Below are 21,140 nucleotides of genomic sequence, written 5' to 3'. Positions count from 1 at the left end.
GTTTGAGCCAACTACCTAACACTGCTATATTTTCTGGTGTCCCACTTTTCATCTCCCCTTATAATCGCTCTTTTTACATCAGGTAACCTTACCACGAGATAGTATGTGCCCGCGATTTAGAGCGTCTACACGTAACGGCACTTATTCTTGGCCCACATCGAGCGGCGATTGAAGAGGATCTGCTGCATCGTATTAAACAGGCTTAATATGTATAGAACGATGCGTTTACGGAGCTGCCTTATCATGTCTGTATGAAAACTTTCGGTCATTTTGTCTTTATTTCTGTTTGTCAGAAGGAAGAAAAAAAGGAAAATGAGCCGAACAATCTTTTTTTTTTCCTTCTTTGGGCAAGACGCGACAATGGCAGACGTGGTACGTTGCCAGCGAGGACATTGTCATTTCTGGCACGCGGTCAGGTCGCGGCTGGAAAACAAGTGATGCAACGCGCGATTCCGCGTCCGACAAACTTGAGCTCCCTGGGGAAAGGATTTATCGGCCAATGTGGCCCTGAATCATGTCTGCGAGCCACGACCGAGTCATGCCAGGTGCGTGACATGCATCAACAGCCGGCCTCCTACTATACACGATGGACGCTGGTCGCAGCGATGCTCTGATAAGATGGGGCTCACCAAAGGTGATTTAAAGGGAGACCGGATATGTCTGGATGGGCGGAGGTGGGTGTGGCGCAGAAGTAAATAAAGTAAAAGAGCCTGCGGCTCCTTGTTCCGCTAATCGGTTTTTTTCGAGAGCAGAATGCCTCTCATTACTGATATATTTTCGTAATTTGATTACTTTTATTGGTTCTTCACTGCAATCTTCGTTCGCTGTGCGAAAGAAATGTTCGCAATTTTTTTTTGCACTCCTCTAGTGCTTACGGTCGCTTCACTATACACCCTCACAGCGTTGTTGGGACTCCACGAAAGATACAGAGCTGGGAAGACGGGAAGACGGAATTTTCGACAATACAGTCTTGAACAAATGCTGGAATGAAAGCTTCAATTCTCATTTGAGTTCGCATGAAAATGAGCCAAATTTTACAGATATACAGGTTGTATTCTGGCGTACTTGAATGTAACCGCAACCGATTCGTCACTGTAAACACCTTTTCATTGCCTTTCAGCCCAGTCGTGCCACAAAGGTCGGTATTAGGGCCCCTTGACTTCCTTATTTTCGTTAACGACATGCCTTCTTTTGTATCAGCTAGTATCAACATTCTTTCTAGTGATTGCGTTGTGTTGTATATCACAATAAATAGGACAGTAACAGTGTGAAAAATGACCTAGACGCTACGGCTGGTTCATGGTTTTAAACACTAACAAGTGCAATGCCCTATCTGTTTTCCGCACTGTTCCTTCTCTTGCTTCTTATCACTTTAACAGCAGCATCCGTTCACCTTTAACACCATGTCGCTACCTTGGAGTGCATATCTTTGTCGATCTAACTTGGCGACTTCATATTGGTAGCATTATTAAGAGCGTTACTGTATTTTAGGGTGCATCTGTCGTAACTTTCCTTCTGTCTCCATTTCAATATAATTGCCTGATCCAAACTAGAGTACACGTCACCATCGATGCGCCGGCCTATTGAGATAAAGAATCACCGAACTTGCACTTACTGCTGCGCGCTGGAATGGCTGCATTGATATCACCCTAAAGAACATGCTCAAATCTGTCGCATACAATTCCTCCTCAGCCAGCAGCGATAGTCAGTTTTTATCTCTTGGTGTTCCATCTTTAAAAACGTCATTACGGTCGTCCTGCGTCATTTTTGGCACTCTGAGTTCACAAGGAAGTACGTTGCTCCTCGAGCATTACGAATAATTCCCCGCTTTAGTATACCCATTTGCGCTAAGAAATACGATGGGGCTGGAGGATGCGTCTATGTTCCCGGGATACTTAATGAATTCCCTAATTATATTTTTGCTGTGTCCACTAAACGAAGCTTAAAAGTGGCGTCTTCAGATTATTGTAAACTGTGTGTTATTCTTACCTCCTGTTTTGAGATTTTACTACTTCCTATGAGCTCACTATGCTTTAATTCAATGTTTACTAATGGTTTTCGTCAGTGTCCACGTTCTTCACTGCAGTCGTATTGTCACTGTTTGTCGGTCGCCGATATTGCCCGGCCTTGTCATGCAACTTCTCTATTGGCTTTGTCAAGCCTATTTTCTTACGTATTTATTTGGAAGATGGAAATAAAGTCGTCATTATCGTCATTGCCATTATTTGGAGCTCCAGTGATCAGCTCATTCGCTCCAACTTACTCAAAATATTTCTACACGTTTCATTTTCCACAACTACGATCGCAAAGCCAACGGAACCACGATGAAAATATCGCAGTATCCCTCACTTTCTTCCCGATGAAAAATTTCTCGCCTTGCTTTTCTCTTACCCTAACCTGCGAAATGGGCTGATCCCAATTACTCATTACCGTTCACATCACGAACCACTATCACGAAGGTGGTAGGATGTCATGTCGCACTCAAAGTGCAACCTCGGTGTTCAGTTCAGTTCAGTTCAGTTTATTTATCTTAAAGGCCCCCTTGTATCGGGGGTATTACATAAGGGATGGGATTTTAATGAAATGAGCAAACAAAACAGCGAATATTATTTAGCACTGAAGGTGATCGGTTACATGTTCTTGAAAAGTAGAGGATGAAGCGATGTTGACGATGTCACGGGGTAGGCCGTTCCAGTCCGTTGCTGCTCGAAGGAAAAATGAAGCAGAAAAGGTGGCAGTATGCGATGGCGGCTGGGCAACTTGAGGGGATGACTGGTGCGGTGATATATGCGTGCGGCAGCTGTGATATACGGTGACCGATTGAGGGAAGAATGAAAAAAATTGTGATAAAGGGTGAGACTTGAAATGCGACGACGGAGCGAAAGGGGCGGTAGTCCTGATAATGCTTTCAATGAAGAAATGCTGACGTCATATGAGTATGAAGAGTGGATGAATCGAGTGGCACGATTTTGGACAGCTTCTAATGCATTAATGCATGTTTTTTCTAGCCCCTCTGATTTTACTGGAATTTTCAATTGAATTGAAGTTTATTTGTACCTTACCACATACAGTGTGTATATGACACTGGAAGCGCGAGGAAAAAGGTGTCACAAGGACAACTTGACAAAGTCGCACGCTCCCATAGTGGCCCCACGCAACAGTGACAGAACAACTCAGCGGCAAAAAACAAGAGCCAAAACAGTAATAACAGCAATAATGCGTTCAGAACGAATATAGGTCGGCATACGGCGCAACAGAGTCAAACATAAAGAATGAGGCAAAACTCTCCAAATAGCAAACAAAAAATGCACCATTTCCCGACAATGCACACATCACAGCTCAAAAACAAACCGAACAACGCAGCATACAGTCTTTAAATCTCACTGTTGCAGGAGTTGATAACAGCACGTATTGTTTTGAAGCTAACTGCATTAAGGTAAAAGTTCTATCAAGCGAATTAAGAAACCCTGGCAGTCTGTTTTCTATCGTTTGTTGTCCATATGTAGTTTTTTATTTATTTTTACTCGCCAGTTTGCTCTGTCGGGTTGTGTAGATAGGGGCAGTTAATTGCAAATTGGCTAACGTTTGCCAATAAAACCAGATCGGCATTTAAACCTTGTTTGAGTGTCCTACATGTCCGCTAGCTGTGTAGCTTTGCAACAGGCATTACTTCATATTTATTGAACAGTTCTTCGGTGTGAAGCAAGGTTGGCACATTCTCAACAATTCTTCGGTTATATCGCGTTCCCGGCCCACTTCACGGACTCCAGCGTCCGCCTGCACGAAGCAAATTAGGCCAGTTCCCAGTGTTTCTTATTCCCTCCGTTGGTTTTTGGAAATGAAAGGCGCATAACTGGCTCACTGCGTTAGAGTACACCTACGTCGCTCTGTGAGGTGGCGGCGGTGTCCACCTAAATAACGCGTAACACGTTACACGGCTGCCATTTTACCCCTTAAATGGCTTGTACAAAGCTATTACAGCTTTCGCTGCAAAACAAATCAAGTGTACACGCGCACGCACGCACGCACGCGCACGCACGCGCGCACGCGCACACACACGCGCGCGCGCACACACACACACACACACACGCACACGCACACGCACGCACGCACACACACACACACACACGCACGCACACACACACACACACACACACACACACACACACGCACACGCACACACGCACGCACGCACACACGCACACACGCGCGCACGCACGCACACACACACACTAATAAAGGTAATGTAGAAAGGAACAGTAACACAACCCGCGCAACGGTGTCCTGCCACTGTTACCGCACCCTCAAAGCAGCACGTAGCTCGTTATGAGAAGGGTTCGTGAATGCTTCACACCCGTCACTTCGGTCATCATATAGCAGACAGGCGTTCGGCAGCCAAGACATAGTCCAACTCCGTATCGTTCTGACGCACCAGCAGTTTCTGACACTCGGGCCGTAGATTTATAGCGGCAGATGTATCTTGCGTGTTTCAACGGGAACAAATTGTGCGACGTATTGTGTAAGGACTCATGACGCGTTGTCGAGCAATAATTCGCCCGTCCAGTGGCGGCGCTTTCGTTGGACGCATCGGGTGCTTCTACCACCGAAATAGTAACCCTGATGATTTGTTTTGTCATTGACCGTTTGCTCAGTATTTTCTCGCTGTTTGGTAACGCGCATTGAAATGCGAATCCCCGCCAGATTAAGCCGCTTAACGAAAGCTGCTGTAACGTTGAAGGTCTCTGGGTCCGAAGGCCCACTGCTGTTGACCCTGACTGGGGACGGCATGGGTGCAGCAGCACTGACTGCCCGTATGCGTCAACCGAAACGTCTACGTGGAGATTGGGAGCGGATACCTGGGCTGTTCTTGAAGAGATTTGCGGCGATCATTATCAGAAACTGTTCGCAAGCTCTTTTTTTGGCCAGCCAGGCTCGCGCTCTTCCCGCCTTTTACTAGGTGCGTCGTAAATGAGACCAGTTACGCAGTTCTGGCTGACATCCAGCAGCGCGTGTCTTTGTTTCCTGACCTTGCGTCTGTGCCGAGGCTGCTCATGCAGCGGATTAAAGGCTACATCATACGTGCTGATAATTTTGAGGATAATGACAGGACTTTGCCGTGGCCCCGAGAGTGGCCATGCGTCGTGCCGCCTGATGACGAGATTGCTGCAACTCCGCTGAACGGGCTTAGCAGGCCCACATCGTTGCAAGTCAAGTTTTACGGCATTTATCAGCAGAGGGATAAAGCCTAATCTTAAATACTCAGAGATTAGTACCTGAATGAAGCGTCGCTTCCGTGTTCTATTCAAAATAGAGCCCATACTAGCGTGCAGTTATGCAATTCGGTAAAGTGTAGATAGCAATGAACGTGCAGGATCCGTGGACACAGACAAATAAAAGTTTGCGATTTAGTTGTGTGGTATGTGGAGTTTAACGTACCGAAGCCACACGCGGGCTATGATGAAAGCCCTTACAGTGTAAGTCTCCGGTTTTTGATCTCGACCACGTTGAGTATAGTTTAACTAGGTCTGACACTGCACAGCACACGGGCATCTCTTGCTCCTCGCATCTGTCGCAATGCGCCCGCCTTGGCCCGGATTAGATCCCGCAACCTTACACTCAAAGTCACTGAGCCACTGCGGCGGGTCACACGCACAAAGGTAGTCATCGTCACGCTTTGCGCTTTTTAATGCAGAAGTGTCTCAGTGGGCCGGCGGCCGTGGTAACCAGCTGGACTCCGCGACCCCCCGCCCGCGGGCAGAAGAAGCCCATCTCGCCGCGGCTGCCGCGGGTCGCCGGTGGGCGGCCGCAATGGTGGCGAAGGAAAGCCGCGAAGCCTCCGGCGCACGGCTGTGACTCCAGATGGCAGGCCTTGTTTACCAACGACTCGAGGAACAGGTTTGGGGCTCGCTGGTGGTCGCACAGTGAGGCTGCGGAAATGGGAACCGGAATGGACGCTAGAGGGATGTCCGATAACAGAAGTACTCCAGTCCAGTCTACCTCCTCTGCATGCAAGACGATTCTCAGGTAGCTCTAAATAAATGAGCACTATAGTTCAGTTCAAAAGTATCCTTTTTTTCCCTGAGAAATCTACGCCTCAGAGAGAAGCTCGTTTTCACCCTCTGCTCACCTTGATACGCGACGCGCATGCAGGGCAAGAAACTTCTGAAGCTTGTATTACGCTTTGTGCGGCTCTTACGAACAGCGCTTTCAACACTTATTGTTCATATTCATTAGAATAACACTATATTATAAATCTCATATTGTACTGAAAGATTATTCCTTCACCCACAGAAGTGGCTGAATATTTGGAGTCTGTACATTTGGTCCAAACACCTTAGAAATCGCAGTGTAGTGCCTGAGAATGAAGATCATTTCCAGCTTCTCCGCCGCTCGAAACATCATTGCTGGTGCTGACCTCTATGTTATGGTAAGAAACGCGGAATAACCTAGCTGTAAGTGCTGCACAAAGTTACTGTGGCGCAATCAGTATCTTTAACTGAGGGACGGTGTCGAATGCTGCACCTTGCAATTTCGAACATTTTGCTGAATTGGAACGTTGAGACGGCAGCATTAGGCGTTCCGTTTCAACCAGTTAGTGCTATAACTACATGAAGTTGTCAACGACAGCGAGATGTGATGTGAAAGCCCTAAATGTAATCAGTGTAATAACTAGCCATTTTTATGAAGAGTCACAAAGGCTGCTTCCCATCAAAGCTATTGCGCTTATAAGTTATTGCGTAATAACTCCTGACCTTAACCTAGGTTAAGGTGAGGAGTTATTACTTTTAGAGGTGTTTTTTCCTTATGAAACTTTGTGGTTATATCTTCCCATTACTTGGCGAACCTTAGTTTCACAGGAAATAAAATGCACGGTGTTTTTAAGCTGCGATTGAGTGAAACCACGTGGCACTCCGCAAGCGGTCTTCAGAGCTTGGGCCACATTTCTTTATCTCTTTTTTTTTGTGCACTTGTCACATACGTACGCGGTAAATGGCTTCGACACGCAGTTTAGTTACTTGAAATTTATAATTTCATGGCAACAATTGCTCAGAGTTGCGTCCCCTTGGCAGCTCACAAGTTGCACAGAGTAGTGTACTGTTCATTAGCGGTGCGCCGCGGATCATTTCCTCTTTTAGAAATCCATATTAGCCCCATTTTATAGACGAAGACATGTCAAGAAATGCATTGTTCAAATATCGCGTGCTTTAATGTTATTATGAAGCCCTTGCTTTCAGATTTCAGGCTGATGTGCGTGGACTGCGTAACGAACGTGTTGAGGAGCACCGCACATGGACATATTCGCAAAATTCCTTTCCCCGGAAATGGTGTCTTTCCTCAGCATATAAGTCAGGCCGAAGGACAACTCACAGCCGTAGCATCCCGGTTGGTTCTTGGCGCCGTTCACGTAGAAGTCCACGTGACCCGTCGGCCGGAGGAGCCCCAGTTGCCACGGCTGGTGCAGGTACCCGCCGCTGGTGTGGATCACGTCCACGAACGACGCGTCCTCAGGGCACACGCACACGTTGGTGTCGTTAAACAACGGCCCCGCCGGGTCCAGGGCTGCACAGTGGAGGCGAGACAGTTTTACGCCCGTGTACTGTGAGGGGAGGGGTGCGGATGTGAGGGAAGGTGTGTGGTGGAAATAGCCGGCTGTTCTCCGGGACTTCATTTTCTGAGCAATGGTTTTTCTATCAATTCTTCTGGACCGCTGGGTTTTACCCATGCCTTTGATGCCGGAGCCAATGGACGACGCTGCTAGTCTTGCTTTATTTCAACCGTGACTTCACAGGCGACAGTAGCCAATAAGAAAGGACTGAAGAATGAATCTGTGAAAGGATCGTTACAAAATACAGCCCCAGAGTAAAAACGTTAGAGATGGCTGCGGCGACCCGCATTGGGAGAATGCGAAAGCATTGACGCCTCCTCGGCACTCGTCGCCTCTCTAATTGCCTCTGTTTGCTAATAAATGCCTCTTTTTATATCGCAGACACAACTGTCCATTTATTTGGCTTATCGATCGCATATCGATCACGTATCGATCACATATCGGTCACGTATCGGTCACTTATCAGTTACTTATCGATCACTTATCAATTACTGATGATCACTTATCATTCACTTATCGGTCACTTATCGATCACGTATCGATCTCTCATCGACTGTGTAATCAACTGACAGATGGAATCTGTGCAATTCGTCCAGTTCCATCGCGCTTCATTCAAATTTCGCGCCGCGCGTTGGCTCCGCAAACCTTTCCGGTCACGTGGGCCAATCACGTCGTACGTCACGTGGTACCGCACTTCCGGCGATTCAAATATCCTGCTACTCCCGGCCCGACCACGCCCACTTTTGGTCACTTTTTTGGCTCTAATTAGGTAAAGATCCGATCGGCACCAAGATTTTTGCGCCGCATCCTCACATCATTCTCCTTCTATTATAATCACTTTTGAGACGATATCTCTTGATAGTTTTCCACAATCAGTGCGAACACGGTTTTGATGACAGAAAGCCGCCGACATAGCCTAGTAATGCTTTCGCATTAATAAACATCATGAAGCAAGGCACAGCACCGGTTGCATCGTTGTACACAGAATCGGCCTCGTATGAGGAACACACAATAGGTACTTTGAATCCAGGCATCGCAGGGAACCACTCGGTTTTTGTGCTGAGTACATACCCTCGCCCCTCACTTATAATGCGTGCTTCAGTGTGTAAGTGCAGGACTGGGTTGATAGAATATTCTTGTCCAATTTTTATTATTTTGGGCTCATTGGCTCAGTCGTCGTCCCGCCTTCGCTTATGGCCGATATCAGTTGCAAGTCAGCTCGGCGGATGAGCAGAATGAAACATAATCGAAAAAAAAAAGAATTGCTATACCGGCCAAGCAGCTGATGGCATTCAGTAAAGCGGATTTCCACATCCCAAAACAACATTGTTGGCTCTGCTTACAAGACATGCCTTTATGGAGGGCTTCGGATTGATCCTGAATCAAGTGAGGTTCTTTAGCGGGCACTGAAACAGGCGGTTTTTCCATTTCGCCTCTGTAAAAATTCAGGGGGGCACTTTGTTGACCTAAAGTGCGGTGAGGCGAAAGCCTTAAGCGCGGTGTTGCTGCTTGTGTCACTGATGTGTGGTTAAGATGTTAAGCTTCGCCTCTAAGAGTAGAACGCGACAGCGTCTTGCAACGCTGCCAGGGAGTCCACAGAACGCCATCGCCCGTTTAGTTCTACGCCTTGCTCGTCGGTAAATTGGTTTCTGAGGAAAGGAAATGTATCTGTCTGTCGTATCTCGGTGGACACCTAAACCTCGCCGTAACGGGAAGGGAGGAAGATGGGAGTGAGCGAAGACACCGTATTCACTAGACGCGCCTTTGTTCGTTCCAAGCCGTCGAGCTGGCGTGGCGGAGTGGTTAGCGTGCTCGTCTCGCACTCCGGAGACCGTGGTTCGATTCCCGAGCGCGACCAATTCCCTACTCGGTTTTATTTATTTATCTCGCCTGACTAGAAAGGTTAATTAGGCTAATTGGGAAACTAAGCAATTAATTAAACACAGTCCCACTTACTTGGAGCATCACTATACGATCCCTTTAATTGGTTGCATGGTTACTACCCAAAGTACTATTGACCCCGTTTGAAATTCGCGCACTGTGACGTCACGACCGTTTCGACCAATTGAAAAGCGTGACTTTTCTGTCGACAACTCCTGCTTACAACGATGAGGCATTAAAGGCTTCCGCCTTAAAATGCGGTGGCCGCCTTTAGGCTCGAGCTACGAAATCTGTGCTCTGCGGCCCAAAGCTATGGCCACTGAGCTGTCCCGGGACTGAGTTCTCGAACTGCGACCGCTTCAGTGACATTTTTAAACCCCGTGTTACAACTCGCTGCTTCCCCCTCCAAAAGGAGGTTGTTTGGCGACACACCCAATTTCAGTCGTACCAAATGATCCGACATAGAGTTGTTGCTTTACTCCGCAAAAAAAAAAGAACAAAATCAATTCGTATTTAACACGGGACCAGTCTGGCGAATTAATGTACTTTGCTGTGTTTCCTGTGCCTGAGGGGCACTCTGCCGCCGTCCTAAAATCGTGTTCAGCTGGGTTGCCTACTCAGTGGTGCGAGCGTGGTGCGACTCCTCGCGCGAGTCAAAGACCATTCACGTCGCGTCTGTCGCAGGAAACGAAGGCTGTAAATTGGAAGGAGCCCGCCCGTCCATTTAAAGACAAAAACGAAACCTCGGAGGTGCCTTTTTTTAGCCACTTGTTCTTGGGTAAAAACAGCGGAGAAGCGGTAATCGCTTGTTTCTGTTGTTTTCCTAATTGTGCGAATTTCATGTGGCTCCACAGCGAAGCGGCTTTATTGCGCAACCGCGACTCTTGTATAAGCACAGGGCAGTGAGGCCAGCTGAGTCTAAACACTCGCCGCCTGTGCGCTTCGTTTTTTTTCCTCAAAACATTCCCGTGTAGGTTGCGGAAAACACATTTCGAAACGAAATTTGGTCGCCTTTCACTCTTCTACATGTGAAGCGCGGCGAAAACAGTCGTAACTACTTAAATGGCGCCACACACATCGCGTGACTTTTCGAGCTATCAAAGCAATCAGTACGCCTCGAGCCCCGAGGCGGGATGGGGTTGTGGGACGAGAGCTTTCTTCGTTCCCGGGCCCTTGGAACCGGCCTTTCATAGACAGTTCGCTGTGTCGCCTTGCGTCATAGCACGCTGTTCCGCTTCTAAATGTACGAAATATACTTCTAATTAATGTGTGAACAGTTGATTCCGGAAATCTCGTTAGTGTTTTTTGGCACGCTTTGATGAAGCCTCAACGATCTGGTCATCATGGCTTGATGTAGGCGCTAGGCCTGCACCACCTTCAGCTTGTAAAAACGCTAGCATTATATTAATTCATAACAAAGGAGACGTCAAAGACTTGAAGAATTACAGACCGATAAGCTTATTGTGTATTGCCTACAGGGTATTTACTAAGGTAATCGCTAATAGGGTAAGGACAACCTTAGACTTCAATCAACCAAATGATCAGGTAGACTTTCGTAAAGGATACTCCACAATAGACCATATTCACGCTATCAATCAGGTGATAGAGAAATGCGCCGAATATAATAAGCCCCTATATGTAGCGTTCATTGATTACGAGAAATCATTCGACTCAGTAGAAACCTCAGCAGTCATGCAGGCATTGCGGAATCAGGGTGTAGAAGAGTGTTATGTGAAAATATTGGAAGATATTTATAACAATTGCACAGCTACCATAGTTTTCCACAAAGTCAGCAATAAAATTCCAATAAGGAAAGGTGTCCGGCAAGGAGACACTATCTCGGCTATGCTATTCACTGCCTGTTCACTGGAGGTATTCCGGGGCCTGAAAGGGGAACAGTTGGGGATAAGAGTTAATGAAGAATACGTAAGTAATCTGCGATTCACTGATGACATTGCCTTGCTAAGTCACTCAGGACATGAACTGCAAAACACGATCAATGAATTAGACAGGCAGAGCAGAAGAACGATGGGGCTAAAAATTAACATGCAGAAAATCAAAGTAGTATTCAACAGTCCAGCAAGAGAACAGCATATCGCAATTGATGGCGCGGTGCTAGAAGTAGTAAGAGAGTATGTCTATTTAGGGCAGGTAGTGACAGCTGATCCGGATCATGAGAGGGAAATAACTAGAAGAATAAGAAATGGGGTGGAGCGCATATGGCAGGTTCTCTCAGATCATGAATGGCAGTTTACCAACATCCCTCAAGAGAAAAGCATACAACAGCTGTACCTTACCGGTACTCACCTATGGGGCAGAAACGTGGAGGCTAACAAAGAGGGTGCAGCTTAAGTTAAGGACAACGCAGCGAGCTATGGAAAGAAAAATGATAGGTACAGCGTTAAGAGATCGGAAGCTGGCGGAGTGGGTGAGAGAACAAACGCGGGTTAATGACATCTTAGTTGAAATCACGGTGAAGAAGCGGGCTTGGGCAGGGCATGTAATGCGAAGGCAAGATAACCGCTGGTCCTTAAGGGTAACGGAGTGGATTCCAAGAGAAGGCAAGCGTAGCAGGGGGCGGCAGAAAGTTAGGTGGGCGGATGAGATTAAGAAATTTGCGGGAATACGGTGACCGCAACTGGCGAAGGAGAGGGTTAATGGAGAGACATGGGAGAGGCCTTTGCCCTGCGGTGGGCGTAGTCAGGCTGATGATGATGATAATGATGAAGCCTCGTGCGCAGATGAACAAGCACTCGTTAATCCCCCTCTCCCCTCCCCTGCTTTTCTCCTCACAAAACCTCACTCGTGAAACTTTTATTTTTCCTCAGACAGCCGGAGGAGATCCCGGACTTGCCCTTGACCGCAGTGATGTTCCGAAGTGAACCACTTTCGGAGGATCGCTTGCAGTAACAGCTTAAACTATACGTCACTTGAGACACCCCGGTTAAAGCACGTGCACTTGAGCTTGCAGTGGGGACAACCACTGTGCGAACAGGGTACAACGAACCACCTTTGCGGGATAATCTTGGGACGTGGCAGGGTTGGCATAAAAGCTGCGTGTTTCGGCCTTTTTGTCGTTATTCTGGGAAGTATGACCTGCACTGCGACACTGGCTTTATTTTTCACGAGGCACACGTGGTTCAGACAAATTTACGTAATGATCGCCGCGCGATATCTGTACTGCGGTTGTCCGTCCTTCATAGTTACGCGGCCATCTGCAGTGACTGAAAAGTTCGTGAAGCAGTGACTGTCAAGGGACGCATTTATGAACAAACAAACACTCATTTGCCACTCATATTGCTCAAGCAGTTCGAATACATGAGTAAAATCGCGTATAGCGAGAGTTTCCATCGTCGAGTCCTGGTCGCGCCAACGTGCATAGAGGCTTACTCTCCGTCGACTTCCTTCGTGCCGCACTGGAACTCACCCGTTATGCGCGCGATGCGCGAGTCCGTGTCTCGCTTTAGGTTCCTGCCGAAGAAGCCGGCCACCTGCGCACCGAAGCTGTAGCCGATGGCGTGCACGAGCGCGGCGCGCAGCGGGAACTGTCGAAAGAGGCGCTGCACGAGCAGCGACAGAGTGCGGCCCACGGCCGCGGTGTTGGCCGCCGCGCCGGCGTACGTCGTGGCTGCCAGACCACTCCAGTCCACCACCATCACGTTGCAGTCCACCTGCGGTGAACGTAAGACGCGGACTCGCACCGTTCAACTTCGCAGCTGTCTCTTTCTTAACGATGGGATCTTTGAAAACTCGCCTGCTGCGGCTGGATTGGTGCGTGGTGAGACGCACGAGATCGAGACACCGCCGCAGACACTTTTGTACAACCATCTGAGAGGATATACGTATTACGCATAAGAGGATATAGACGAGAAAACTTGTTTGGTCCCCTCCAGATTTTAAATCGAATAGGCGTGATCGTCAGTTGTAAATTAAGGGAAATAAAATGTCGAACTAGCGCATTAAAAAGCAGATTTTTTTTTCTCCACACATCAGCAGCTAACAAAATTGAATACCAGCAGATGTTACAGAGGGACGTTCACTGATGACGTTTTGGTTTCTGTTCTTGGGAGTATAACGGCTTGCACGGTTGGTCTTTTTTCTTCATTTTTCTTCATAGTGTGCGTTTATTTGTTTATGCTGTTTGCTTTTGTTGTTGTTTTGGCCTCATGCAAACATTACGCACTATCCGAAGCAAACGTTTGCGGTATACATGTGTCCTGAAAAAAAAAAAAGTTATTGTAGCGTCACCGTGCGGACCGGTGGCCTGGTATTGCTACCAGCGGATGGAACATGCATTTTCTCGTCAGAAACAAGGTAGTGCTATATATAACAAGGTTAGCGAGGGTGGTATACAGGAAAAGTTGTCAGTGGTGCTTTGTCCTGAGTGCTCCCATCATGAACGTTGTTGTGTGTTGAGCTAACCTGTTTCCAACAGGAAATCGCATCACCAACTAGCCCAGCAACAAGTTTCGCTTGAATAACACGCACTTCCGCTGACACACTCAGACATGCCAGGCGGTTGAGTTTAGGCCTGCAATGAAAAAATTTTTCTTTCCCGCACACCCGCACCCCTTAAAATATGACTGTCGATAGAACCTCCCTTCCTCCCCATGCAGCACTGCCTTTGGATGTTGCAGGTATGCGCAAATAACTAAAAAATAGTTCGCGAACAGACAGTGCGAACTATCAGCCACTGCTACGCCACGCAAATGTATGCACGAAGGGATTCTCGGTCGATGAGGGGTAAACAATCTTCAATAATATGAAAGCATGCAACTTCGTTGTTTTAAAGTTTATATTTAGAATAATGAGTACAGCCTGACGCAAATATAGCCCCATGTTATACGGTATATGTTATTCAAATGAAGCCGTTTATAACCACTGAAAGTCGCATAAAAACGTGGTGAAGCAGGAGTCAGTAATGAGCTCGAGTTCTTCAAGGTTAGTAAGACTGTTAAAGATGGTAAGAGCTCAGAGAACATAACGTGAAGTAGCGAGTTGGTGTTTTAGATTTTACTTAACATAGCATAAAAATTTCTAAAGTGTTTCTTTTTTCCGCCAATTGCAGGACGTACCGTGTTACAGTACACGACGTCAGTGCTTAGTGGCAGTTAAAGCCGCTACAAGGTGTGTTTAAGGTTACCACGCTGTTGCAAACCACGACATCAACTGAGGTGCTCCTTCATGTGCCATCTGCTTCACATTTTATTACCCCATTATTTATTGCCGATAATATTTGATCGCAATGTCCCTTGTATGTTCTGCATTCCCCAAATATCCAACACTTACAGCCCACAGTTTGCGTCCTGAGAGTGGCTACGCTATCAGCAGATTGAATAACCCAGTATCGCATGCTGTTATGTAAAAACTTACGAGGAACACCCATTCGGCTAAATGCGAGAACAGAGTGCACAGCAACAGCTATACCGTTCTTTTGACTGTATATTTAACAATTTACTGCTTACTACTTACCACTTACTAGCTTAGCCATTACAAGCGGGATGGTGAGAATTTTAGGCTGCCGTATTTAGGAATTAACCACACTACAGGAAAAAAATGCTTTGGATGGGAACTGGTCGGCATTTAGAATGGAAAGCTTGTGTTTGTCAACGCGGTTTTAAGAAATATAACCCTCCTATCGAAACATCATACACCCATTATGAGTCAGCCTTATTTCGCTAGGTGATTACCTTCATCGAAATTTCTACCTATTTCTACCTACCTAATTTCTATCTACACACTAAAGAACGACTGAATGAAACTGTTGTGAAGTGCTACAGACATCCAGACACGGTGGCCGTGTCCCGAACCATCATTTTAGTAAAATTCAGTTTTTTTATGCAACTTTTATGCATTTGCATTCCGGCACTACTAATGCACGTGAAAAAAAGAAAACATTCGCTCGTAGGGGCGTTATTTCCGTGTTCGCTGCGTGAACATGCACACTCATATTCGGTTGCAAACGGTTCTCATCATTATCTTTGTATACGTAATCTTGGCTTCGTTTGTAATCAGCATTACCCATCCCACTGTGCGCGATTTCCGACGATCCACGCATGCTGGGTCCATATTCTTCATCTGAGGCCTGAAATTACAAGATGAAAGTACAAGGTGACCTATAATAGCCGAATGAGTCGCGTTGCGTGGACGTAGGGCAGAACTGTCGCCTTTACTGGCGACTGCATGACATGCCTTTTGCGTTAAAGAGTGCATCTTCAAATACGCAGATGTTCCTTCAGTCTAAGCAATCGTACAAAACAAAAACGTGAAGAAACGTTAGAACATGTGTACCATGAGCATGCTACATAGTTCCATGGCTCCACGGCGCCAAACCCAGACGTGCTTTAGAACCTGATGCTTTCCGTGTGCGCTGTAATTTCCGGCACGGAGTGCGAAGGATACCGTATTACGACATAACGGGAGGGAGCTTGTAGGCCAAGCACGACAGAAAGAAAATCGTGATAGTGAGATCTAAGGAGAAGTATGCCACGTTTTGGGGGAACAGGGAGTATGCTGACCTCTTGGAGCAGGGCATCTTTGATGGCTTGTGCCCAAGGAGCGTACGCAGACTCCAGCCAGCCGTGAATCAAAATGTACAATGGTTTCGTCTTGTTAAATTGTCGCAGATATCGGTAGTTCTCTCTTGGCTTCAACTGGACGATCGTCGGGTAGTACCTCTGACTTCTGGAATAGAGAAAAAACTTAGGCGGCAAGAGATTCGGATTTCCGGGGAACTGCGATGGGAGCGTGAGTCGGTCGCGTCGAGAGAAGCAGCCCACGTTCTCGTAGCACACTTTTTCAGCTGCCGAACTTCTTTCCTGCGAAACGAAAAGGAGAGAATAGCGCCTGTCGTCAGCGGTCTTCAGCTGGTGTTCTCCCGCTAGTGGGGAGGAAGGTTATGTGCAAAAATAGGTGGTACAAAAAATGTAGAAAATGGTAAAAAAAACAACTAAAGGACTGAAAATTGGCCGAATTAATTCGTGCTTGTTCTTCTTCCCTCTGTGTATTTGTTTCAGTAGGCCCTTTAAATCAATACTCAAATGCCTCGACTGCTTGCTGCTTGCCTGATACAATCGTTCATTAGAATTCACACGCGCAAGCCCTCACATTTTAATCGTAAGCAGAGCTCAGCTTTACGCTCTGTCGTAAGAAGCTCCACACGCCTATGTTTTTTTTTTCTCGCATGCTTTCAAACTTGTGGGGACGCTTTCGTCCCCTGCTTTCACTTTCCCGCATTGCACCCCCTACTGTAGTTAGCTCCCCCGCTAAGCACTCCTCTCGGTTCGGTTACTTTTAGCTAACAGGGGAGGGCGCTCGCGTCGCAGCGACATCAGCGCCACGGATGGCGTGTTTTGCCGCGCGCGCGCGGGGGAAGGCTCTCTCTCTTCTCCCTGGGACAGGGAAGCGTGTTGGACGTTCACGCGCAAAGCTCCGCTCTTAGCCGCGGGCGTCCTCGTGTGGAAACGTGTTCCCCTCAGCTCGTCCCGTCCGGCCTCGGAGATATTCCCTCTGCCCTACCGTGGGCGAACATTCGCTCGTAACCTTGCTGGTGAGTCGGACATCCTCGATTCCTCAATGTATTTTGTTGCTAGCTGGCGTTATTGTTGTTATAGCAATAAATGCCTTGTTTGTGTCAGCCAGTGTGTCGTTCCTTTGTTCCCGCAGAGCAAGGCCCGCCGTGGTCGGCGTGCGCTCGGTAGCGCTCGCGACCACGGGGTGGGGTCCGGGCGGTTTTGAACTATGTCAGCCGCGGTAAAACGGGGAGAACGTATTTATCTCCCCAATTTTAAACCCCACAAACTTCTTGTCAACAAAGGGTGCTGTTTTCACTGGGAATGTTGGTTAAAAAAAAGTATTTCAATGCTGCTACGACCGAAACGTGAAAAAGCTAATTCGCACTCCAGGCAGGAGAACGGTACATTTTCTGAGTGAGCCTGGCAAGTGCCCAAAATGCCCTTTCGACCTGCATGCGGGTGCTTGTGCTAAATCTAGCTGAACTTGCAAGCTGAACAAGCTTGATGCTTGATGGAGAGTGACAGAAGAAAAGAGCTTTTGATATATATGGGACTAACCGCCACTGTGATATCTTCCCATTCATAATTTCACTTTTTAAGGTTTAGTTTGGTTTATGGGGTTTAAAGTCTCAAAGTGGCTCAGACATGTAGTGGAGGGCTCCGGATAATTTCAACCGCTTGAGGTTCTTTAATGTGCTCTAACATCGAAACGTTTTTAGGTTACTTGGCAACTAATTTTGTTTCAAAGCACTCGCAATATTTTTTTTTTACTGAATGCTATCACCACTAGGCTTGCTTCTCAAAATAATATTTTGGTACAGCTCTCGAGGCGCCTGTCCGTTGTCTCCTCGTCTCTTTTTGTGTCGTGAAATCATTTGCGCCTAGGTGGGTTTTTTCCCATGTTTCAAGACAGCTCTCTAGTTGCGGAAAAAAAGAACTCTACTTTTTCTGTGTTTAGGTGTAGAATAATCTGCGCCTGAGATCAAAATCACTGGAATTTAAGGTTCAAGAAAACTCAAACATTTTTTTTTGCAGCGCTAAATATTCGTACCTTTTTTTTCGCATTTGTAGTTGTCTCTCATCTCCCTCATCTTTTCTTTTCCTTTATCCTGCACGTTGTTTGACTCGTGAAACACAGGTGTTACAGCCATAGTTCAGATGCTTTGCTTAGTTTTGCGTTTTTAGTATTGAAAAAAAATTCGCACTGGTCGAGGAATGAAACCCGGTACCACCGCCTGTCCGGGGCGGTGGTCGCTGCTTTGGGTGGCCCACCTGTTTTCCTTCAAATGCGAAGTTTCTGTGGAGGCTGCATAGTTTGCCTTTGTAGTCGTATATGTCTGCGCTTGAGTGAACACTAACAAGTAATTGCTTTCTCATTCCAGAGTTATTTCTGATATTCAAACTTAGTGCTGCCTGTAAGATTGCAGCTATACCTGCACATAATCACCTTGTAGCTGATAATATTTCATACGATTGAGTTCACTGAACAAAAAAAAGACTCTTTCTGCTTGATTCACAACTCACAAAAGTTTAGGGCTCCGCTGGTGATGGTAACAAAAGTAAGAACTACAATCTCCCTAAAGACGACGGTAATACGCTTTTATTGTTGGCGTCACACGTACGGCCGCCATTATCAGAATATGGCGTCGCTTAAACTGGTCTGTTTATCTTTGTCGTTGGAAAGAAAGGATATACAGAAAGAATAGCTCGTCGAGCGCAGAAGCTGGACGCCAGCTGCTGTGCACCTGCACTCTCAACGTCTTTTCTGCTTTGAACTCTGGTCAAAAATGTCAGAAGCGTTTGGAAATCGCTTGGCATTAGTACGGTTTTGCTCTCATTTCTAAATGATGCGCATTTGCATTACAAGAAAACAATAATTTTAACGATCACAACAAAAAGAACGAAATTATTCTGTGGTACAATAGCATCGTAACAAACCTCTGTTTGGTTCAGCTTCGCTTTCGAAGCCGTCGCCGGTTCATTGTGTATTCTCGTTTGTCCCTCCGCAGATGAGTAGCTCTTGCAGTGAAGAAGAAGCAGTAGCACTTCGTTTGCGAAAGCGAGGGCAGGATGGCATCGAGAACAGAAATTGTGTTAGAAAAGAGGGAACAGTTCGCCGTGGAGGACGCATCTCTTGATTAGCTGACAGTTGCGCCATGTTAATTTAAGCTTGATCGAGTGACTAGTTGAATGTCGTGCCATGGAGACATGGCATTGGCGAGAAAGCGAGATGCGTCTTTGCAGCGACAGCGTTATCGCAGTGCCACTTCACGGCATCGTTGTCATTCTAGTTGTACGTCGTAATCTAAAATTAACTGACGTCATCCATTCGATGTCACGTGATGAAGCTGAAATGGGGTTGTGGTGGCAATAGCTGCGCTGTTGCTCCGTCCCCTTCCCGATACCCTTGGAGGCTTCCTTATCAGAGCCTAGTGGCCGCAGCTTATAAGGGGCACATGGTGACAAAAAGTTGGCTTTCATTGGCCAGCAGTTCGACATGACCGTGGTCTAGTTTCATTGGTCAATAAGTGATCACGTGACACACGAATGGCGACGTCAACAAAGTTTTTGTTACGACAGGCATACTGAAACCACTACTGCTAACGTCCACTGCTACTACTGCTTCTGTTGCTACTATCCCTACTACTATTGCAAAGAAGGAGTGGGGCAGGTGGCACAGCTGTCACTTTTTCTTCTCCTCAGAGTGTGCGAGAAAAGGTTTTAAATATTTCATTAATTGGTTATTGGTTGGTTGATGGAATTACACATCAAATCTTCCGGACAAAAGCATTTTTGAACGGAAAAGAGTTTATGAGCGGAATTTTTTTTTCGTATATTCTAAGATTTCACTATAACAATCAATACATCCGCAGGTCTCCCGTCGGCAGGCTTGAATTTTTTCTGCTATTAACGTTCTTGCTGTCGTCAAAAGCGTTCCCCATTGGTTTTCTATGGAAGTCTTAAATGCTCGATGCGAGCGACGAAAACGCTATAAAAGAAATATTTTGCCACATATCTCAAGAATGGACCATTACCTTCAATATTTCTATACGAGTAACTTACACTTTTCCAATATTCAAAATTTTTGTTCAAGAATGCTGGACATGACATGCCAAAGCACCATTGTGTGTTATGAGGCACGCCGTAGTGGAGGGCTTCGGAATAATTTCGCCCGCCTAGGATTCTTTTACGTGCACAGATACCTCAGTACACCGGCATTTTTGCATTTCGTCTCGATCGAAATGTTGCTGTGGTCGGGATCGAACCCTTCTACTCGAGCTCAGAAGTTGAACATTATAGCCAGGACTACAGGGGTATTTGCTTGGTGTAGAAAAGACCGACACAGTTTTCTTCGGTCCCGTGAAATTGCAACCTTAACGTAAGCCATAACTCTGTCAACCGCAAGTAAAGATGGAAGTTACTCACCCAAGAAAATGTTTGCCGTCACCATACCTTGCTACTAGACGGCATCACGTCTCAAGACATGCCATGCACACGCTTTTATGTTCAAAGTGCTGCGGGAGGAGAGGAGAATAAAATGATTGGAGACAGATGTGAGACATGAGCACGATGCTGTCGGCAAATAAGCCTCTCAGCGAACGGTCTTGACACTCGCACTCGATGAAACGCGTCGCAGAGTCTGGCCGTGTTGTGCAGTGTCCTCGGTGAACCCATTGTTGTGTAATCCGTCTACTCGCGGGACGGGTCTGTCTGTGCGCGGCTAAACCGAATGCATATTGTGCACAACAGCCCTGGACGAACTGTCGCGTTCTGATTTCCTTGGAAAAAAAAAGCAGCAAACACAAATGACACAGGCCTTGCACTTTGGAAGGCCACTGTAACAAGCTGAGCGGCGAGAAGTGCAGTGGAAACACAACAGCGAGGCTAGTTTGTCTCCGCTAAGTTTTTTAAAGTTATTAATATTAGTTAATTATTAATATTAATAATTATATGATAATTAATATTAATAATTTTATTATAATTATTAATATTAATATTAGTTATAATTATTAATATTAGTTAAAAGTTGACACCAGCCGACTGCAGCAACGCGACAAGCGGTCTCCTTTAGCACGTATTTTTCTGTTATTCTGCGTTTCGTTGGCTCTAAAGAGGCAACCAGTCATTCGAACCTGCTC

At 46.5% G+C, this 21,140-nt stretch overlaps 1 protein-coding gene across 1 annotated transcript; it reads right to left on the bottom strand.

Moving 5' to 3' along the window:
* Positions 1–5,278: 5,278 nt before the first annotated feature.
* On the bottom strand, positions 5,279–20,555 carry LOC149353498 (phospholipase A1-like). The gene is made up of 6 exons (XM_089577364.1): positions 20,428–20,555; positions 18,940–19,046; positions 16,006–16,305; positions 12,915–13,158; positions 7,369–7,560; positions 5,279–5,927 (listed from the first exon to the last, which is right to left on the bottom strand). The coding sequence occupies exons 1-6, from the start codon at positions 20,450–20,452 to the stop codon at positions 5,668–5,670; spliced, it is 1,128 nt and encodes a 375-aa protein (XP_089433490.1). The 5' UTR covers positions 20,453–20,555; the 3' UTR covers positions 5,279–5,667.
* Positions 20,556–21,140: the final 585 nt, after the last annotated feature.

This window comes from Amblyomma mixtum, chromosome 3 (genome assembly GCF_055824585.1).
Source record: "Amblyomma mixtum isolate Tamu chromosome 3, ASM5582458v1, whole genome shotgun sequence".
NCBI lineage: Eukaryota > Metazoa > Arthropoda > Arachnida > Ixodida > Ixodidae > Amblyomma > Amblyomma mixtum.
The sequence above is the reverse complement of the archived record's forward strand: the minus strand, read 5'-3'. Positions and strand labels throughout refer to the sequence as shown.

Coding starts and splice junctions, on each gene's coding strand:
- LOC149353498 (XM_089577364.1), bottom strand. CDS start 20,452: ATGGTGACGGCAAACATTTTCTTGG. Junction 19,047..20,427: donor GACGGCAAACATTTTCTTGG/GTGAGTAACTTC, acceptor TCGCAAACGAAG/TGCTACTGCTTCTTCTTCAC. Junction 7,561..12,914: donor GCGCATCGCGCGCATAACGG/GTGAGTTCCAGT, acceptor TCCACTGTGCAG/CCCTGGACCCGGCGGGGCCG.